Source organism: Manduca sexta, chromosome 14 (assembly GCF_014839805.1).
Source record: "Manduca sexta isolate Smith_Timp_Sample1 chromosome 14, JHU_Msex_v1.0, whole genome shotgun sequence".
Lineage (NCBI taxonomy): Eukaryota > Metazoa > Arthropoda > Insecta > Lepidoptera > Sphingidae > Manduca > Manduca sexta.
In genome coordinates, this window is record NC_051128.1 from 1507215 (window position 1) to 1525679 (window position 18465).

The window sequence follows — 18465 nt, forward strand, 5'->3', positions numbered from 1 at the left end:
GATAGGGCATTGCCCCACAATGCCCCCTCTTAGCTACGGCCCTGCAATCAGAACAAAGATTTTTTGACATGCTATTTTGCTTAATTCATTCTCGGAATCGGATTGAAGATTGAGTTTGGGATCGATTATTGAAAACATCGGTAAATGATGTAACTGAAAAAGTCCTAGAACCAAGTGGTTTATTTAAAAGTTTATACTTACTAGTACTTGAGACTGATAGAGAAGATTATAAACTGCTGTATTATTTCAATAGTATAATAATGTGGCAATTTTCATGATAATATCTATTTTGAGTCCTTTTCAATTCCTTTTATCAGAAATGCATAGTTACTTATCTCAATACAAATTATTTTACAATCAAGCATACTTAAAAAGGTGTTTTGAAAATCTAATCACCAAACAAATATCACACATTATCTGTGACATTCCCACAAATGAAAAAAAGTTTTATAAAAACAAAAAAAATATTTTTTAAATCGATTTAATATCGCTATATTACAAATTGGTTTTGCACTTTAAACAACCAGTTGAGACCACAACATTGTTACACAGTTTATTGTTTCAAACAGTCGCCGATATGGCGCACAGAACATTTTTTAATATTTAACAGTAAACATTTATCAAATTTTATATACCGTTTGAAAAATACAACTACCTTACGATTAGGAAACGATCGATTGAAATTAATTTGTTTGCCCTCACACCTTTATTGTCTAAATGTTTTTTTTTTCCTTTTTGGTAAATCATAAAAATAACTTCAAGCTTCTTTTTGATTGTAATCATCCCTGCATATTTACAAAATCTAAAGCCGATTTCAATACCATGACAATTCCAGCAATTCGATCAATCATAAAATAGTTATAAATTCAAACGGCAATGGAAGTCTAAACGAATGGATTCAGAACTCGATACATTCATTGATTCGATTTTCACAAAAACTTTCCGAATAAATTTAGAAAAAAATAAATGAGTTATGTCCACATCTCGTTGGTTATATTATGATTATTGTGCTATGATTTGTGTATACAATATTAGGTACATCGTATTGCGGCCTCAAATGTTATGTACGATTAATTTGTAGAAACATTATGAAATCTACTTAGCTAAGTACAAAACACCCGAGACCTCTACTGTGAGGGCAAAATTAAACAGAAAAAATATTTTTAATCTCACTTCACTAAATTCACCCTGTGATTTCAACGGAACATCCATGATATGCTACAAGAACATATTTACACAAATTATTACATGATTTAGTTATTCTATTGTTTACATTACTTAGTGACATCTAAAGAAGTGCATGCGTACGTAGTAACGGACCATATACACGAGACCAACATTGAAGTGATAGCATAAGCTAAGATTTATCGATATTGAAGACAATAAATTGTGATATTCGATTGTACGTAGATCAGTTGATACATTCGGAAAAAATATTATTTGTGTAAATCAGTGGCAAAGGGTCTATATAACCCGATATCTATCGGCTTCCTTTTATGCAGAATCTAATTATCATTAGAACGACTTGCAGACCGCGTTCATGTATATAGCTGTATGTTGTGTTAGGTTCTCTTGCGGAAGATTTCGCCTTTCGCCACTGCTATACATTGAAATTTAAATGTGGTTCATCTAATCACAAGACACTAATAGCTTTTAAGTTTCAATATTCGCGACGTGTAAATGGTCTATCATGTTGTTTTCTTTAGAAGAAAATCATTCAATGCCCTATAAATTACTTACGTAATTATCGAATCACGCCCATATTTTGCAAATATGCGCGATTCATAAGTTAAAATTAACCAGGAAACAGCATAAAAAATATTCCGATAAAGTTCAAAATCAAATCAGCATAACGCCCTTGAGATTGCAAAGCGATAGAAATGTTGCTTTTTTCGGAATTATTGTATTATCGCGTGATAAGAGAAACATACCTTATCCTTTCGATTATCGAAAACTGTAAGTCAGCCTGTTCACAATTCGACGTGTATATGAAACAAATTACGAATTTTTGATCGACACATTAATATGTTTTTGAATTAGAATTGATTGGAGAATGTATTGCTAATCTATTACAGTAGTATTTAACACCAGTTGTTTATTTATTGTTAAGTCTTCCAATTTGATTAATTCAAGTGATGGAGGTTTGTGTCCCAAACTTCAAAACATAATATTTTAATCAGTTTTACATCATTTGTATTATTAAGTCGCAAATACTAGGCCTCCTAGTTAATAATAATAATATAATAAGTTCGACATTTTTAATTTTTTTAATCTATACAATTATCGTAAACAGGTATGGGGTCGAAGCCAACACGTCTTTTCACAATCGTTGACGCCAATATGAAATTAAAAAATTAAAAAAACTATAGGAATGGCATATCCAACCGACAGACTATTCGCTACTCTACGCGTAATCTGAAAGGTATGTATAAAGATAATGGATGTAAGTGATTTCAGTTGGCGTAAGTGGCTATTGCAAATGATTACTCGTCTTATCTCAGTATCAACCAGGAGTCTGTTTGTGCCTAATGTGGCGAAAGGCTCGCCCCCTATCACTTCATGGGAGGGACCACACTTTGCGAAAAGTGGGTACCTTGCTTGCACGCATCGGGGATAAATGCGTGATGTGTGTGTTTTACTCGTCTTATTTTAATGAACCTGTTCGATAATTTCACTATATGCAGCCGATCAAACAATAAGTAATTTGCAAGTTTCGAAAGTAATAGTATTCGATTCTGATTTTTACGAAGGCTTTGAACGAGCCCCTGATAAGAGTGCCTGTCCACCAAAGCTATGGTATGAATAAATTAACATGATTGCAAAATATAAGTCTCACCTATTCTTTTATTCTATTGGTGATTTACATATGGGAATTGTTAATATATTTAATAGGTATGTAATAAATTTTGGACACAAATGTATAGCGCCTATTGTACATAAATACATGGAAAAAAATTACTGACACCATGAGCTGCCTATGCGCATCTAAATAGCAGGCTGGGAAAATTCTAGTGACTTGTGACTTTCATTTCAAATTTGGATAATGCAAAATTATTCAACAACATGTAGACCTATCCGCAGTTGTAGAATTGGCACTTATTCGTTTCGGCATAAAAATCTAACTTTGGTGGAGAGGCATCTTGAATATCGACATTAGTGAGCCTACCAACTTCGACTGAAGAAATTATTAGACCCTTTCTTACCGTGTTAATCTAAGGCAGAAGGAACCAATTTCCTTGGACAATATGAAGTAACACAAAGAAAACAATATGACTTATGCGCGGTGTATTCAAAATTCTCTAATGACATTTTTAATGTATTTTTTATACAATTTTTACATCAGTCATACCATGTATTGTACATGCATTGCTCTTTCATTAAATTGTACTAGACACAAAAACTTATCATCTCAACTATTTGGTTTTAAAAAAAAACATTAATTTCTATATAAACAATTTGTTATAACTAATAATTACATACTATTCCGTTAGGAATAAACGGCAACGCTCAGCGACAGTACAGTGATGGGATAGCAAAACCGTGTTTGATGCAAACGAGTTTAAACCCTATTTTGTTAAACATGGCGTTTATTATTTGATATCTTAACGTTCATTTGACATGTGCGCTACAACGGTATCAATGAAATGTGGACATTAATGCTATTAGCATAAGATTTATTATGCTGCAAATAAATGTGCTTTGCCATCACTCCATGTACCGTCGTCGACCGTTCGGTTTAATATTAAGTTGTCGACTAATGGAGTCCGACACACATCATGTAACAACTCTTTATAAAATTCTACATGTTGGAGTCATGTTCGTAATACACGACATTCTCTATTCCTTTGCATTTAATTCTTAAATCCCTGTATTTATAATTGGTTTTAAGCCCGAAACATTTTTCACTGCACGTCATTTATTATACGTATTGACTGGGCAACAATGGCGGCCATTCATCATAGCATAGCAATGTGCCCCACGACTTATTTATGTTGCTAGACATGTTGAGCGTCATATAGTGCGCCCCAATTCTTGCCCACTGAATACACAATTTCAATAAAAAAAAAATTATCTCATAATTCGTTTCAATCTTCATATAGTCAAATAAATTGTCGTTTATTACGATCAAAACTGCACAAAACTTGTATCTGTATACCATTTGTACATGACGGTTATATTCTCTAGCTTATTGCCGCAGTTCCACCGTGTGAAATGTAAGGGCGCGTCCACGCAACGTGTCCTCGACGTGGCGTTAAATAAAACGCTCGGTCGTGGCCCGAATGGCCAGTTTGACGCCGCGACATAGTTTATTTAGGCCAGACCCGTGTCCCTAAAAGGTATGTGCATTAGTGATATTTTACCATAAATTAATTTGGCAGTCATTACGGCTTCTGACAAATACTGACAATAATAGTAAAGATTGCTGATACAATGGACATTTTAAATGAAATTGTAACATATCCGGCCATCCATCGTTTATTTTCAGCGCCGCGTGTCGTGTGCCATCGCAGTGGTCGACGCGATCTCAGTGATTTGCCGACTTTTAAATAAAAATTATTTTGTATACTATTGATGTGTGATTGTTACAAAATTGGAACCGTTGGGAAATGTGATTTGGTACGTCTAAAGCGACTAAACACAAATTAAAACTAAGAGATCAGTGTTTTCAAAAATAGGCAAACCACATAGAAACTGTCCGATTAAAATAATATTTACAAAAATGTATTCACTGGGCAATGGTTTCATTTATCAAAGCCACTAACAGTTAGTAGTTGTTTGCTGTTCGCTCACCTTCACTAAAGATTTTGCCATACATAGAAAACTTTGTTGTAGCATTTTTAAAAACGTTGCTCTTATTCAAACCCACATGGAAACGCTTTTTTCCTATTATGGAAATTGATAAACAAAACCATACTTTATAGGGTTAATTGCATTTAAATTTAAGCAGTATTTTATTAAGTTCCTAGTTACCGAGTAACTCTCAACTTATTGCCATCCAGTTAGTCAGCCAGTTTATTCAGGATTGTATCTGTCAGCCAAAATAGTATGCAAGCCAGTGGCGAAGGGTCAATATAGCCCGATTCCTACCGGCTTCCCTTTATACAGAATTTCTTTAGACGCTAATTATCATCAGAGCGTTTTGCAGACCGCATTTATGCATATTAGTACCTTTATATTGCGTTGGATAATTGACATTCTTAGTACAGGCTAGTAAAGGTCAGAAGTATCCAGAACCGGCGGAAATACATGAAAAGATTGATGAAGGTGGAGGAAGCGCGTGCAAAATGGCAATCCATAGTCTCTGCCTACCCCTACGGGATAGAGACGTGATACTATGTATATTGTGCCGGGTTACCTTTCAGAAAACTTCATCCTTCGCCACTGATGCAAGCCACAGATATATGTTAGTTATTAGTTACGATTATAAAGAGTTGTTTTCAATACCTAAAACCTTGCCTTATCGTTTCTTTTTATGATCTATAAAATTAAACGACATTTTTGAAATATTTAAAAATGCAAAGCATTTTGAACGATTTAACACCATAAAGATTAATAAATTCTTTTCGTGTTGAATTTTTTATATTTTTTATTTAAATACTGGCCCTGTTTAGGAACATTTTAAGTACGTTTTTTATTATTTAATACTTACAGTTACAATCCATAAAATAAACTTTACGTGGATTTTAAATGAGAGGGACATATTTGGTAATTATATTGCGTGAAATGAATCCCGTTACTTCGAAAAAACAATCATATTGTAAGTATAATTTAAAATGTCATTTATGGCATTTAAAATATAGTTTATTTTACATCTTGAAGGTTTTTTATTGTAGCTAAATCACTTCTGCCTTTGCAGATGCCTAATAATGTTATATTTCAATCCATGATTAAAAGTAAACTAATTCATGTTGATCCGGGATTTTCAAAACGAACAAAATATTGACTGAAGTAGTGATTTTTAAATTATACTTATAAGTGTTCCAACAAAATATTATTGAACAATGTATTATTTTGTTTTATTTATCAATATATATTTTTTCTATTTAGTATATTTCTACGCGCGTGATTTAACATTCATGTATAGGTGAATTATTGACATTTCCATAACGTTCAGCTGCCCTGAAATCGAGATTTAAAAATCGTCACAAAAAAAATATGGAACTTCGAAATTGGAATAAATTAGTTTAAAATTTCAAACTGAGTGAAGTGTAAAGGCCTTGGGCCATTGTAAATTAATTTTCATCTAAAACTTGCTAGGGGTCAAATCTGACCCACAACAAAAAGGGTATTAAATTTTAGTATATTCACGAATCCTGCTCATCGTAGTCATCAAAATTAGTCCTATTGTTTTGAAGGCAGCCTTTTCATAAGACAGCGCAATTAAAATGTTTGTCAACATGAATTTTCATGAAGTGTCGGTTTCACTCGGCTCCTGACAATATTCCTGATAATATTGAGAAAGGTTGTGGCCTCACTGTCGGCTGGTACTGTAGAAATGTACAAAACACTAATTCGGAAGTCTGGATTTTTGTAGCATGATTCTTATCATTCTCATTTGGAGGTTGCTACTTGCACTGATAAAAAAGTACAACAAAACATGTATATGATCCAAATGTAACATTTTCCTTGCACATACAAAAACGAATACTTCTTTACAATGTAATAAAAAGGGAGAAAAAAATATATATTCGCCAAATAACACACTCAATTTCGCTACAACGCCGGCGCACACATCAACATGCCATACACTCGGGCTGTTTGTTTGTCATGGTTCTACATTGTGACGTGTCATTCGGCAGAACTATGAACCCTATTCCGGGGCGGGCTGTTCTCTTCTGCGACAGCCACGAACGGCGGGACGACTAGACGTACTAAACTACTCAGTAATCTCTTGCAGTGAGGCCTCCACCTTCCATGACTCACGCACAGAAACGACGTTTCAAAAACGCCTCCCTACATACGTAGGTAACTCTATATACACGTTATATGTATATCGTGATAATCACTTGTTTACATTAAACAAAACTTATAAAAAAAAACAAATTATTCAACTATTATTACAAACTAAGTTTGAATGGGAGCCCCTCGGGGCGTAACGAGTGGAAAATAATAAATAGGTTGAGGCGACCCGCGGCGCGTCCTTCATTTGTACAAAAGCCGGTATTTATCTGTAATTAGACGGGAAATTTATTATTACCCATTATCATGTCACCGTGTAGTTGATCACCGTTAGCATTGCCCGGGTCACTCGTGACTGGTGTACTCACAGCAGCTACCACAGGCGGTGCAGGTGCAGGTTGCGCGACAGCACGGAGCGCACGTCGTGCGTGAAGCGCAGCGCGTCCAGCACCGGCAGCAGGCTCAGCAGCGCCACGTCCAGCGGGTCGCTGAACCACGACTTGATCGGGATCGCGTTGTCTGCACACAAACGGTAGCTATTACTCAGTGGCGAAGGGTCCATATAACCCGATTCCTGCCGGCCTCCCTTTTCTAATTATTTAAAATCGAATCAGAACGATTTGCAGACCGCATTCATGCATATTAGTACCTATGTATATGTCGGCTTCCCTTTTAGAAAATTTCACCTTTCGCCACTGATAGTAGTTATGTGTGTATGACTGTCTATCATTGTTGTGATTAAGTATACTTTATGAATATAGTATAATAATAATAATATCAGCCCCGTATTATATACTGTCCCACTGTTCGGCACGGGCCTCCTCTACTACTGAGAGGGATTAGGCCTTAGTCCACCACGCTGGCCTAGTGCGGATTGCTAGACTTCACACACCTTCGAAATTCCTATAAAGAACTTTTCAGATATGCAGGTTTTCTCACGATGTTTTCCTTCACCGTTAAAGCGAACGATAAATTCACAAAGAATACACACATGATTTCAGAAAAGTCAGAGGTGTGTGACCTTGGAATTTGAACCTACGGACATTCGTCTTGGCAGTCCATTCCACACCCAACTAGGTTATCGCCGCTATGAATAGAGTAGTACCATATATTAACTGCACAAAAGTGGTAGTAGCAATCATATAGCTGCACAAGTCGAGTCATGTTATTCTGGGTCTGTGACCCACGATTGTAGTGATTATCTTCATTACGTTATATTGTTATTTTTGAATTTTATTTCTTTTTAAATTACTATATAATATTATGTATTCCTGAAATTTACTGTACAAGTATTAAAATTGCAACAAGCACGATCAGAAAATGTCTATTTACCTGGAAAATCCCGGTACGCTCCGGGCGAATTGTCCAGAATAAACACTCTGTTGAGGTCGTCGCATATCGACGACAAGTTTTTTGTGTACGAGCCGTGCTCCGCTGTGCAGTGTTGTCTGGAATCACATACATTTCATAAATCAAATATGTATTATATTTAATATTTATTTGGACGAACTAAGATCGTCATATTTGCTTAGTGAACATAATTAAACAATAAAAAATGACGAGATCTTGGTTAAGATTCGTGTGTTGCTAGGGACCGGAATTTGTACAAACAATTTGTGGTGGCATTTTGTTACTCCTGTGCCTTTCACTATGAGATACAGATGTCTTTGTAAGTTGTTATAATGAACTAGGTGTTGCTAGCGGCTTTGCTCGCTTGAAAAGCGTTTCCCGCTACAAAAGACCCTAAAACAATGCAGTGATTTATAACCCCAGCATGCTCTATTTAGAAAATCTCATTATTTTCCTAAGGCGCCAATTTACTGGGATAAAAATGTGGTTAATCCAGGACATGATCTATTTGTGTACCAAATTTCATTTAAATTGATTCGGCTGCTTCTGCGTTTACTTCTAACAAATAAACAAACATTTTGATAAATCTTCGCATTTATGATATTATTAAGCTAAGAAGTGAATCTGTTCTAAACGATATTTGGATTTCAAAAACCTTCCGCGCGTTTTTAATATGACATCAACTTTTTGCAAATAGAAAACTGCAAGTGACGCTTTTTAAGATGTTTTACCATCGCAACTAGCTAATCCGATTAATATTTCATATTTGTCTATTTTTAGTTACGTGATGAAATACACTAACTCCAATTAGAAGGTATTAGAAATTTCGATTGACCATTTTAAAATGTAAAAACATCGACACCTCAATGGTCTATGTACTAAATAAAATTAAAACCGAAAGCGATTAATATAACTAGGTATTTTTGTTTTATATAATTCAATGTTGGGCGGATATAATATATATCCACAACACTGGATATATTTTATATCCGCCCGGATAGCGACAACCGTATACAAGGTGTTAAAGCCCGCCATAGTGACCCATGTGTGTCGCGTTCCGGGATCAGCCTATGTATATCCCGACCCAACAGGCCGGCATAATTGTATCGACTGTAGAGGGTAATCATCTCTCGTCACTCGAAATTTTATTAGACCCCACTCCACTTACCATCAGGTACAGTGGTATCACATATACCATTATCTTTTTGCGCTGTACTTTTGGCATGCTATGTCCAGTGTAAATGTAAAGTCACCTGTAAAACCTCCTGCGCAGTATGCCCCGCCCGTTGTCCAGCTTGTCGGCGACCGCCGCGCCGTATATCTCCATCGACGCCGTGAACACCACCAGCTCGTACCACTGTGACACCTGCAATCATACCACCGACTGATTGTAAAATTATAAGTTTTGGTTGCGTCTTCGTTTGCGTGGATATCACTTCAGGACAAAATGTAGCCTATGGGGTGATCAATGACTGAATTTGAGGATTGAATGAACTGAATGAAACGTTCACTTTTTAGAGGTAAATCTAAGATCCACTCATTTAATTTCAAGACATATTTGATATGTTTTGTACTACTTTCATTGAGTCACGTTTTACTTTTTTAATTATTTTCTATAATTTTAATTGCTTTTTATAAACAATAGTCCTTAACAATGACAAATAAAAATTAATTTGCCACATATCCCGAAATCTTTAAGCGTTACCATTTCCCTAAATAATTTTTAACGCATTCTAAATTCCTCAGTCAGCATGGGTGTTCCTGAGCGATCGTGAACATTCGCCATCAGGTGACCCATTAGTTCGTTTTTCCACCTTTTATTGTAAACAGTCAACATCAGGTGGCGATAATTTATCAACAAGGAAGCACGCCAGAGATAGCGTGCGATATAACATTCCTAAAGACGTGCGCAGACGGAGAGCGGCAGCGATAACAAACTTTTTATTCTGACACTGTGCACTTAACTTGACTATAAGCGCCATGCACTCTAAATATGGCGCTTAACAATAGCGTTACCGATCGCCGACCGCAATTTTGCCGATCGAAAAGTTGCCACTCATTCTAATTTCCCCATAATTTTATTCCTAAAATTTCGATTAATTCGTATCGTGTGGCATTAAAAAAAATCTTAAAAAACTGCGGGGCCATGACACCAAACTACGCTCCAAATAAAAGATGTGGCGGTCGATAAACGCTGTTTTTATTTCGATGTGCGTTACTAAATGTACGCCAATAATGGAATACTTACAGGAATGGTCGGTGTCTAGGCAAGGACAAATTATATCTAAATATCTTTCCAACTTCGTTCAAAATTCAAACATAAATCCTTCGCACATGATTTACATTAGTGTGATCCTGCAAAACACAGGGCACTAAGTGAAGCAGCCCTAATAGATTTTGTGTTCATTATAAGTATATCAACCATATTCTAAGAAATATAAGGTTTAATTTCAATCGTTATCATACTTACCTACAACCGTCGTCTGCGTGGTACCTTATAACAACCAAACATCTGGACATGCGCCCACACGCTAACACTGTTTGGGTTAAACACATTCATTTGGACGTAAAACTGTTAATAAATTGTTTAAAATAAACACTAACAAAGTTTTCGTTGAATTTCAATTCACGTGAGATTTCTCAGCTTTTTCAGATAGCACCGAGCACTTCAATTAGGAAACCATAAAAATACTTTAAACGATTGGCGTTTTTTTTAATCGTTCCAATTATAACATGGTCAAAAAATAATTTCAAATTATAAGTCTACGTAATTATAAACTGGAACGAATAACATTTTAATTACAATGTTCCAAGACGATGAGAACAACGCAATGCTTTTAATTCAATTTTCTACATAATATTGTTACTATTCATAACGTGTTTATGAACGTAAAATAAAATAATTTATTAGTCACGTAGGCAAACATAGTTACACTTATGACAGTTTAAGATTAAGATACATGATAATAATAATTTTAATTGCAGATGTTTAAGGCAGTATTGTGGAACACGACACGCGAGGAGATTCCTCTCCTTGAATTCCTAACCGCCTCGCCTGTGGCTAGGTTCTTGCATCTCCCGTAACACGTGATTCATTTTTGAAATATTCTTTTTTTTACATTGATGTTTTAAAATAAATATATAAGTAGAAAAAATCTTCCAAAATAAAGAATAATTATAATTGATTTAATAAAGTTACTTTTATAACAACGGAGATATGGCAATGATTCACGTACGGTCGAATTTCGTGCCACCTTCGCTACGTGGCATATTCAGTCTTTCGTAAATTCGCGATTTTCGCTAGATGTAACAAACGCAAATTGGTAAACCACACTTGCCAATGTCATAAATGACATAAGCTTGTGAGAATTATCACAACTTTTTTTCAACAAAATAAACAAGTAATATAAACAGAAGTAACCTTGTTTAGCGTAGACGATATCAAAATTCACTGCATAAAATGTATGAGTGGTAAGATTTTTATTTTCTATTATTTTAACAAAATTATAAAATTTAAATACGACTGAAAAAGTAATGCTGATAATGCCATAAAAAAAAAAACAAAAAAATTATTTACGGTATTTTATAAATCTCATATCTATCTATACTATTATATAAAGCTGAAGAGTTTGTTTGTTTGTTTGTTTGAATGCGCTAATCTCAGGAACTACCGGTCCAAACTGAAAAATTCTTTTTGCGTTGGATAGCCCTATGTTCGTGGAGTGCTATAGGCTATATATCATCACGCTATGACCAATAGGAGCAGAGCAGTAATGGCTAATCTCAGGAACTACCGGTTCGAACTTAAAAAAATCATTTTGTATTGGATAGCCCTTTGTTCGTGAAGTGCTATAGGCTATAAATCATCACGCTATGACCAATAGGAGCGGAGCAGTAATGGCTAATCTCAGAAACTAGGAGTTTGAACTGAATAATTCTTTTTGTGTTGGATAGCCCTTTGTTCCTGGAATGCTATAGGCTATATATATCATCACGCTATGCCCAATAGGAGCGGAGCATAAACGCTAATCTCAGGAACTACCGGTTCGAACTGAAAAAATATTTTTGTGTTGGATAGCCCTTTGTTCCTGGAGTGCTATAGGCTATATATCATCACGCTATACCCAATAGGAGCGGAGCAGTAATGGCTAATCTCAGGAACTACCGGTCCAAACTGAAAAATTCTTTTTGCGTTGGATAGCCCTTTGTTCGTGGAGTACTATAGGCTATATATCATCACGCTATACCCAATAGGAGCGGAGCAGTAATGAAACATGTTGAAAAAACGGGGAAAAATTATTAGTTTTGAGAGCTTCCGTTGCGTGCGCTGTGTAAACGGTTAAAGTTATGCAACAATGATGTATGACGGGATTGTTCCTCTTAAAAAGTTCTAAAAATATATATTATAAAACAAAGTCCCCCGCTGCATCTGTCTGCCTGAACGTGTTAAACTCAAAAACTACCCAACGTATTAAGATGAAATTTGGTATGGAAACAGTTTGAGACCCTGGGAAGAACAAAGGCTCCCGGGAAACTACTACTTTTATAACGGAAAACTTTAGCCTGAAAAACTTTATAACGCGGGCGGAGCCGCGGGCAAAAGCTAGTTTTTTATAAATCTTTGCTTTATTTTATTTTTTGTCATATGCAAACAAGTATGTCCAAAAAATGCATTCGAACACAGAAAATATGGCACGTAAAATACTGAATAAATCACGAATGTTTTTTTCATACGCTTAATTTTTACATAATCTATAAATATAAAATATTTTATCCCCAGCGAGGCATATTAAATTGTTTCCTTATTACTGTGGACTATATAATTTACTGATACGTCTTATAACTTGCATTATAACAGCAGAATAATGTCAATAACCCCGAATAATTCATATAAATATTATCCAATTCCATCACAATATATCCTACTTATACATATAAACGTGTTTTTCTGGTACGAACAGCAATGAGATGCGAAAATTTAATTCCTACATAATGCAATTAGTGATCAGAGGATAGCCTGATGGAAGTGATTAGCATCCATAAACAACACACTCACGCAGATAGGAACTGAGGGTGGAGGACCTTTAACGAGGAATTGGAATGGGTAATCCCCTCTCCCGATTTTATTTCTCCGGCAAGTGTATTACAGTTAATATACAGGGTCATTTTGACACTGTCAATAAATTAAACCGCCAACTCGCCTTTAGCTCTCCTAATATTGTGCCGTCACCCATGAATAACGAATATTATCACCAAAATCCCAGTTATACTTTTATGATTTTTTTATCATTTCATAGTGAAGACGGGGTTTGAGTGAGTGGATTTCTGACTGAAAGTGTGATGATACGGCTGCCTCGAATTCTCTAATAATAGTAGTAATAGGATTAGGGCGCATAAACAAATTTAAGTTTTATTCGAAACTTAAATTTTTTTATTTTACGTCTACTTTTCGAGTCTTTTATTGTTAAGTGTTATTTTCAATAAGATAAATATTGCGTAAATTTAATAACGCAATGTCAAAATGACCCTGGATACCTCACCCTGTTACAAGCGAGAAATACTTGCAAAGAATTTTATAATCTAGTTTTCCACTTTGCTACTAGCACTTGTAGGCCTTGGTGTTGAGTTTTGCAAGTATATTAAATAAATAGATCTTGTGTCAATTACATTATAGAATCAAAAAAGGTAATGTATACAATATACTCACTATATCCAAAAAATAATCGACATGCGGCCTCTTGTGAACGAAGAAACGCACAGGATGCTTGTCTATGGTGACCTTGAGCACGAAGTCAGGCGGCGTGCCGGGCTTCACCGTCGGCCGCAGCATCGCGTCGTGGTGCGAGTGGATCAGCGTCTCGTCCAAGTCTAGCACTAGCATTTTCCTTCGCACTAGACCTGCAACACGAATGAGTTATGTGATCAGGGTCGTAGTTAGCGCCGTATCATCCGCATCAGTGATACGGGGCCCCACTTGGCTCACATTTACATTAAACAAAGCAGGCGCCCAAAAGTTCGCACTGCTCTGAAGGGCCCCGAAGAAATATAGATATAGAGCATGGCAAGCTACGTTACTGTATGTGATGATCAGATCGTATACTCTAGGTGCTGATTGCATTTTCGTGGATGATAAGGCAGCCTACTAATGATTTTTAACATCACAATGATCAAATCTATGAGTACACGGAAGTATTTTTTTTTTAAATTACTCTAGCTACATCCGTGGACATTGAACCCTCGCATGCTGCTAGTCGCATCTTGACGAAATGATAGGTGCATCCCGCAAATTATGTCCACGTAGAGTGTCGTGGAGGTTTAATTCACTCGATTATGAGTGAATGAGTGATTCTGAGATAGCTTCTGGTGATACCGGAGTTGTTTCATATGGGTAAATATAATAATATTGTCACTTATTATTAAAAAATAAAAACATTCTTGTTCTTCCACTTGCGGCCTTATGCCACTCTAATGATACCAGCGCAACACTTTTCAAGTATGTCATAGCACAGATTTTATTTGGCTTTTGCAGGATGAAAATAGCCTATTTGCTATTCCAGGCTATAATCTATCCTTATGTCAAATTTCGTCCAGATCTGTTCAGCCGTTCTGGCGTGAATGAGTAAAAAACATCCAAACAATGGCAATTATAGCTGTAGTAAGAATTGAATACAAATATAATAAATGTATTATTTATTTTTTCCTCAATGTCGATATTAATATACATTTGTTTCCTAAGTATTATATGGAGCAGACCAATTATTGTAAATTACTGTAAATGCATAACCAATAATTATAATATACATAAACGGATACATTTATTGCACCACATATATTAAGATAACTGTAATGAGTTCAATGATCAGCATTATTTACTACAATAATAGCAGACCATGCGAGACAGACTAATTTATGCTGACATTGATAGGCAAAATTTTGTATTGTATCTTTGTGCTTATTTAATAAAAATCGATAAACACTGGCTAGTTTATAATTTGGTTGTGAGCGATTATCATCACCCATCAACATACTCATATGTAGAGGAATTGTTGGTGCATTGATGAACTTTATGAAAAATAGGTAATGGATATGGAAAGGGGATTTATTGGATACCAAATTTGGCTAACCACATGAAATGCTACAGCAAAAATGCCAATATGTTTTTATAATATTAGACCCAGCTACTTCTTTTTTTTGTGCAAGTACTATTCCAAATTAGTTTTTTTAAGCTGTTGTGAGTGGATGGACTTACAGCAATGTACATGATGAGCAATTAACAATACACATTGATGTTGGTAATATTAGGGACACGAAAAGTCACTTCATGCAGTGAAGTAAATACTTTCTTCTATATTTTATGTAATAAATAAGTCATACAATGTACAATGTTTTATAAACAACCCTCTCTATAGTAGAGAAGGCCCATACTGAGTATATGACAGTATTTATTTGGGAAACAAAAAGAACAAATTATGACTAAAAATAAATGAATGTAAATTAAGGTTCTTAATCCAACACAGTTTCCACTAATAGGTAATACATACATAGAAGAGAGTAGACGAAAATTCTATCCCTGTATAATACAGGGCTGATATTATTTTATAAACAAGTAAAAGTTTAAATTATTTTTATGTCAACTTATTAGTAAAGTAACACTACATTACAAAAGTTGACCAGAACTTAATTTCCAATAAATTTTTATGTTTTCAAAAATACAAGTGGACTCCTTGATATGACGGCAAGCTGTTACTTATCGCCCGAGTAGGCGGAAATGAGTTCGGCGAACCGTGAATACTTTGGCTGCGATTCTGTTTAGCACTTCAAGAGAGGCGTTTGTATGTCTATGACAATTTTTTTACATGATTGTTAAATAGTAGTAGTAGTCGAGTAAATGAATTTGTAAGCTTTTTAAATAACCTGGCTTTGTAAATATTTTTAGATCTGACCAGTAATGTATAGTAAGTAGTATTGTGTAACTTTGAAATGTGTTTGATTTATCAGACTCTTTTAATGTTTAGTAATAGATTATTTCAGTGAGACTGGCGATTACCATCTCAATGATTTTATACAGTTAACAGCTGGGGAAAGTAGAATGGAATTGGTATAAATATAAAACTTATTTCAAACATAGAGTGAAGCACAGAAAAAAGTTGTAAGTTACAATGAATCTACTGTTAACAAGCAAGTATTCAATAAAAGTTGAATTTTGCTTTTATAATGTTGTTTTGTACATGAATTAACAATCTCATTTAATAAAATAGCAACATCATGTCATAACATAAGTGCTAGTATAACATTCAATTAACACCTTTGAGATTTCAATTACACAATAGAAGAGGTCAATGTTATTGAGACAAATGCAGTTTCATTACACTATTTGGATGCCACTTCGCTTGCATTAGGCGTAGTGAAGTCAGATTGCATTACTAAGTCAGAATACACTATAAATTAAAAGAAAAGATAGTAATAAGAATAAATTACAATGATTATTCAAAGAATGGCATTCTTCATTCAAGTAATATTAAATGAAGTTTAATTGCTTTTTTTGTAGAATGCTATTATTGATTTTATTACACACACAGTGACACCTTTATTCCTGACAGTATAGACAGAAGCGCAACTGTGGCATTCACTTTCCATGATGAAATAGGATGTGAGGCTATTGCCATATTGGACACAAGTACCAGGTTCCTGCTCGTTACTGAGTAAGTAATGGCAAGACCACAGCACTACTGTCATATTAATACAATTACACCACTGAGGGAGTCATTAGTTTTATCTTCAGCAAAAATATAGTTGGCTCTGTCTTACAGGAACACAGAGGGACCAAAGAAATATAATTTTTCTGATATTATCTTGAAGATTGTAAATGCTAAAAAATCAATTAGTGTACTGAGTGCTGCCAATGATGATCAGAGTTATTTTTAAGTTTGTGGATTGTAGTTTCATATCATTTTGTTGTCTCTGTGTATGTAATATTAGTTGATTCAACAGAATATACCAAAAATGAGACCAAAACTGAATTATTACGTCAATTACAGGTCAATTAGTTTAAAATACAGGCAAAAATGTGTAATTGTAACAGTTTGAAGGTAGAATTGTGTTTTGCAGCCTTGAGTCTCATTCTGATGAAAACCCAATCTTTATTGTAAAAAAGTCTTAAATAACAGAAATAAATCTTGCGTTTAAAGTGACTTAAAGTTGGTTGATTTGTGATAAGTTCATGAAATGTTTTGCCTTGACCACCTATCCATTATTCTTATTACAGACCTATCAGGATTTGTAAAGATTATTGTTAATATGAATTTTAATTATTCTTGAATACAGTGTGAAATCATTCAATTATGTTAGTACTTTAGGCATGCATTATGTCAGTTTGTTGACTATCACAGATTCTAAATGAAAATGTTTTTATCATTGTTATCACAACATATTGGATGCGTAATATCTCGTTTACAACACTTATCAGTAAAAGTTATAAATTAGCATGCTTTTGTTTATCACCAACTTCCAACAAAATTCTACTTAGAAAGATAATCACACATCGTGCCGATAAAAATTGCACTGTGTACAATCGAGATCAGTGAATGTATGGATAAATAGTAAGATAAATACTCACTCAGCCTGTGTCGAGATACCGGCGAAAGTGGATATATTTCATACTTCACGGATTGGTATTGTGCCAACTGAAAATCAAACACCACGTGAGACGTACACACCATCGCGTACAAATTATCGTATATACATCACAACAACTATATTATAAACTGATTCTTCATATTTACCGCTCGATATTGCTTCTTAAACATATAACAAAAACAACTCCATACTTTTGATGCGATCAGCATGAACGCGCGAAGGCCCATTTGCAACCTTTTCAGCATTTGAATAGTTTAAAATATGTTCACTAATACACAAATACGTTTAGTGTTCAACGGCAGCGGTCCAAACGCGATCATTGACGGCGTAATTCAAAACAAATTCAATAAAATCAACAGCCGAAAACATCTAAACCGCCATGACATAATCGACCCAGTTCGCGTGCCATAAACAAAACAGACGTTCCCTTTCTCTACTTTATCAATGGGAATAGTGACGTGTAGGATTGTTATCACAAAACCGGTTTTTGCAAGTGACAACAAGCACTTGTCTATGTCTCATCGCATAGTGAGTCTACATTCCATTCATTCGGATATTTATCTCATCATGTTGTTCCGG

General features: G+C 34.9%; 1 protein-coding gene across 1 annotated transcript; it reads right to left on the bottom strand.

Moving 5' to 3' along the window:
- Positions 1-465: 465 nt before the first annotated feature.
- Positions 466-18310, bottom strand: LOC115447487 (CTD nuclear envelope phosphatase 1 homolog). The gene is made up of 7 exons (XM_030174573.2): positions 18033-18310; positions 17867-17933; positions 13958-14148; positions 9504-9616; positions 8233-8348; positions 7269-7419; positions 466-7169 (listed from the first exon to the last, which is right to left on the bottom strand). Exons 1-6 carry the CDS (start codon positions 18129-18131, stop codon positions 7274-7276), a joined length of 732 nt encoding a protein of 243 aa, XP_030030433.1. The 5' UTR covers positions 18132-18310; the 3' UTR covers positions 466-7169; positions 7269-7273.
- Between the last annotated feature and the right edge of the window lie 155 nt (positions 18311-18465).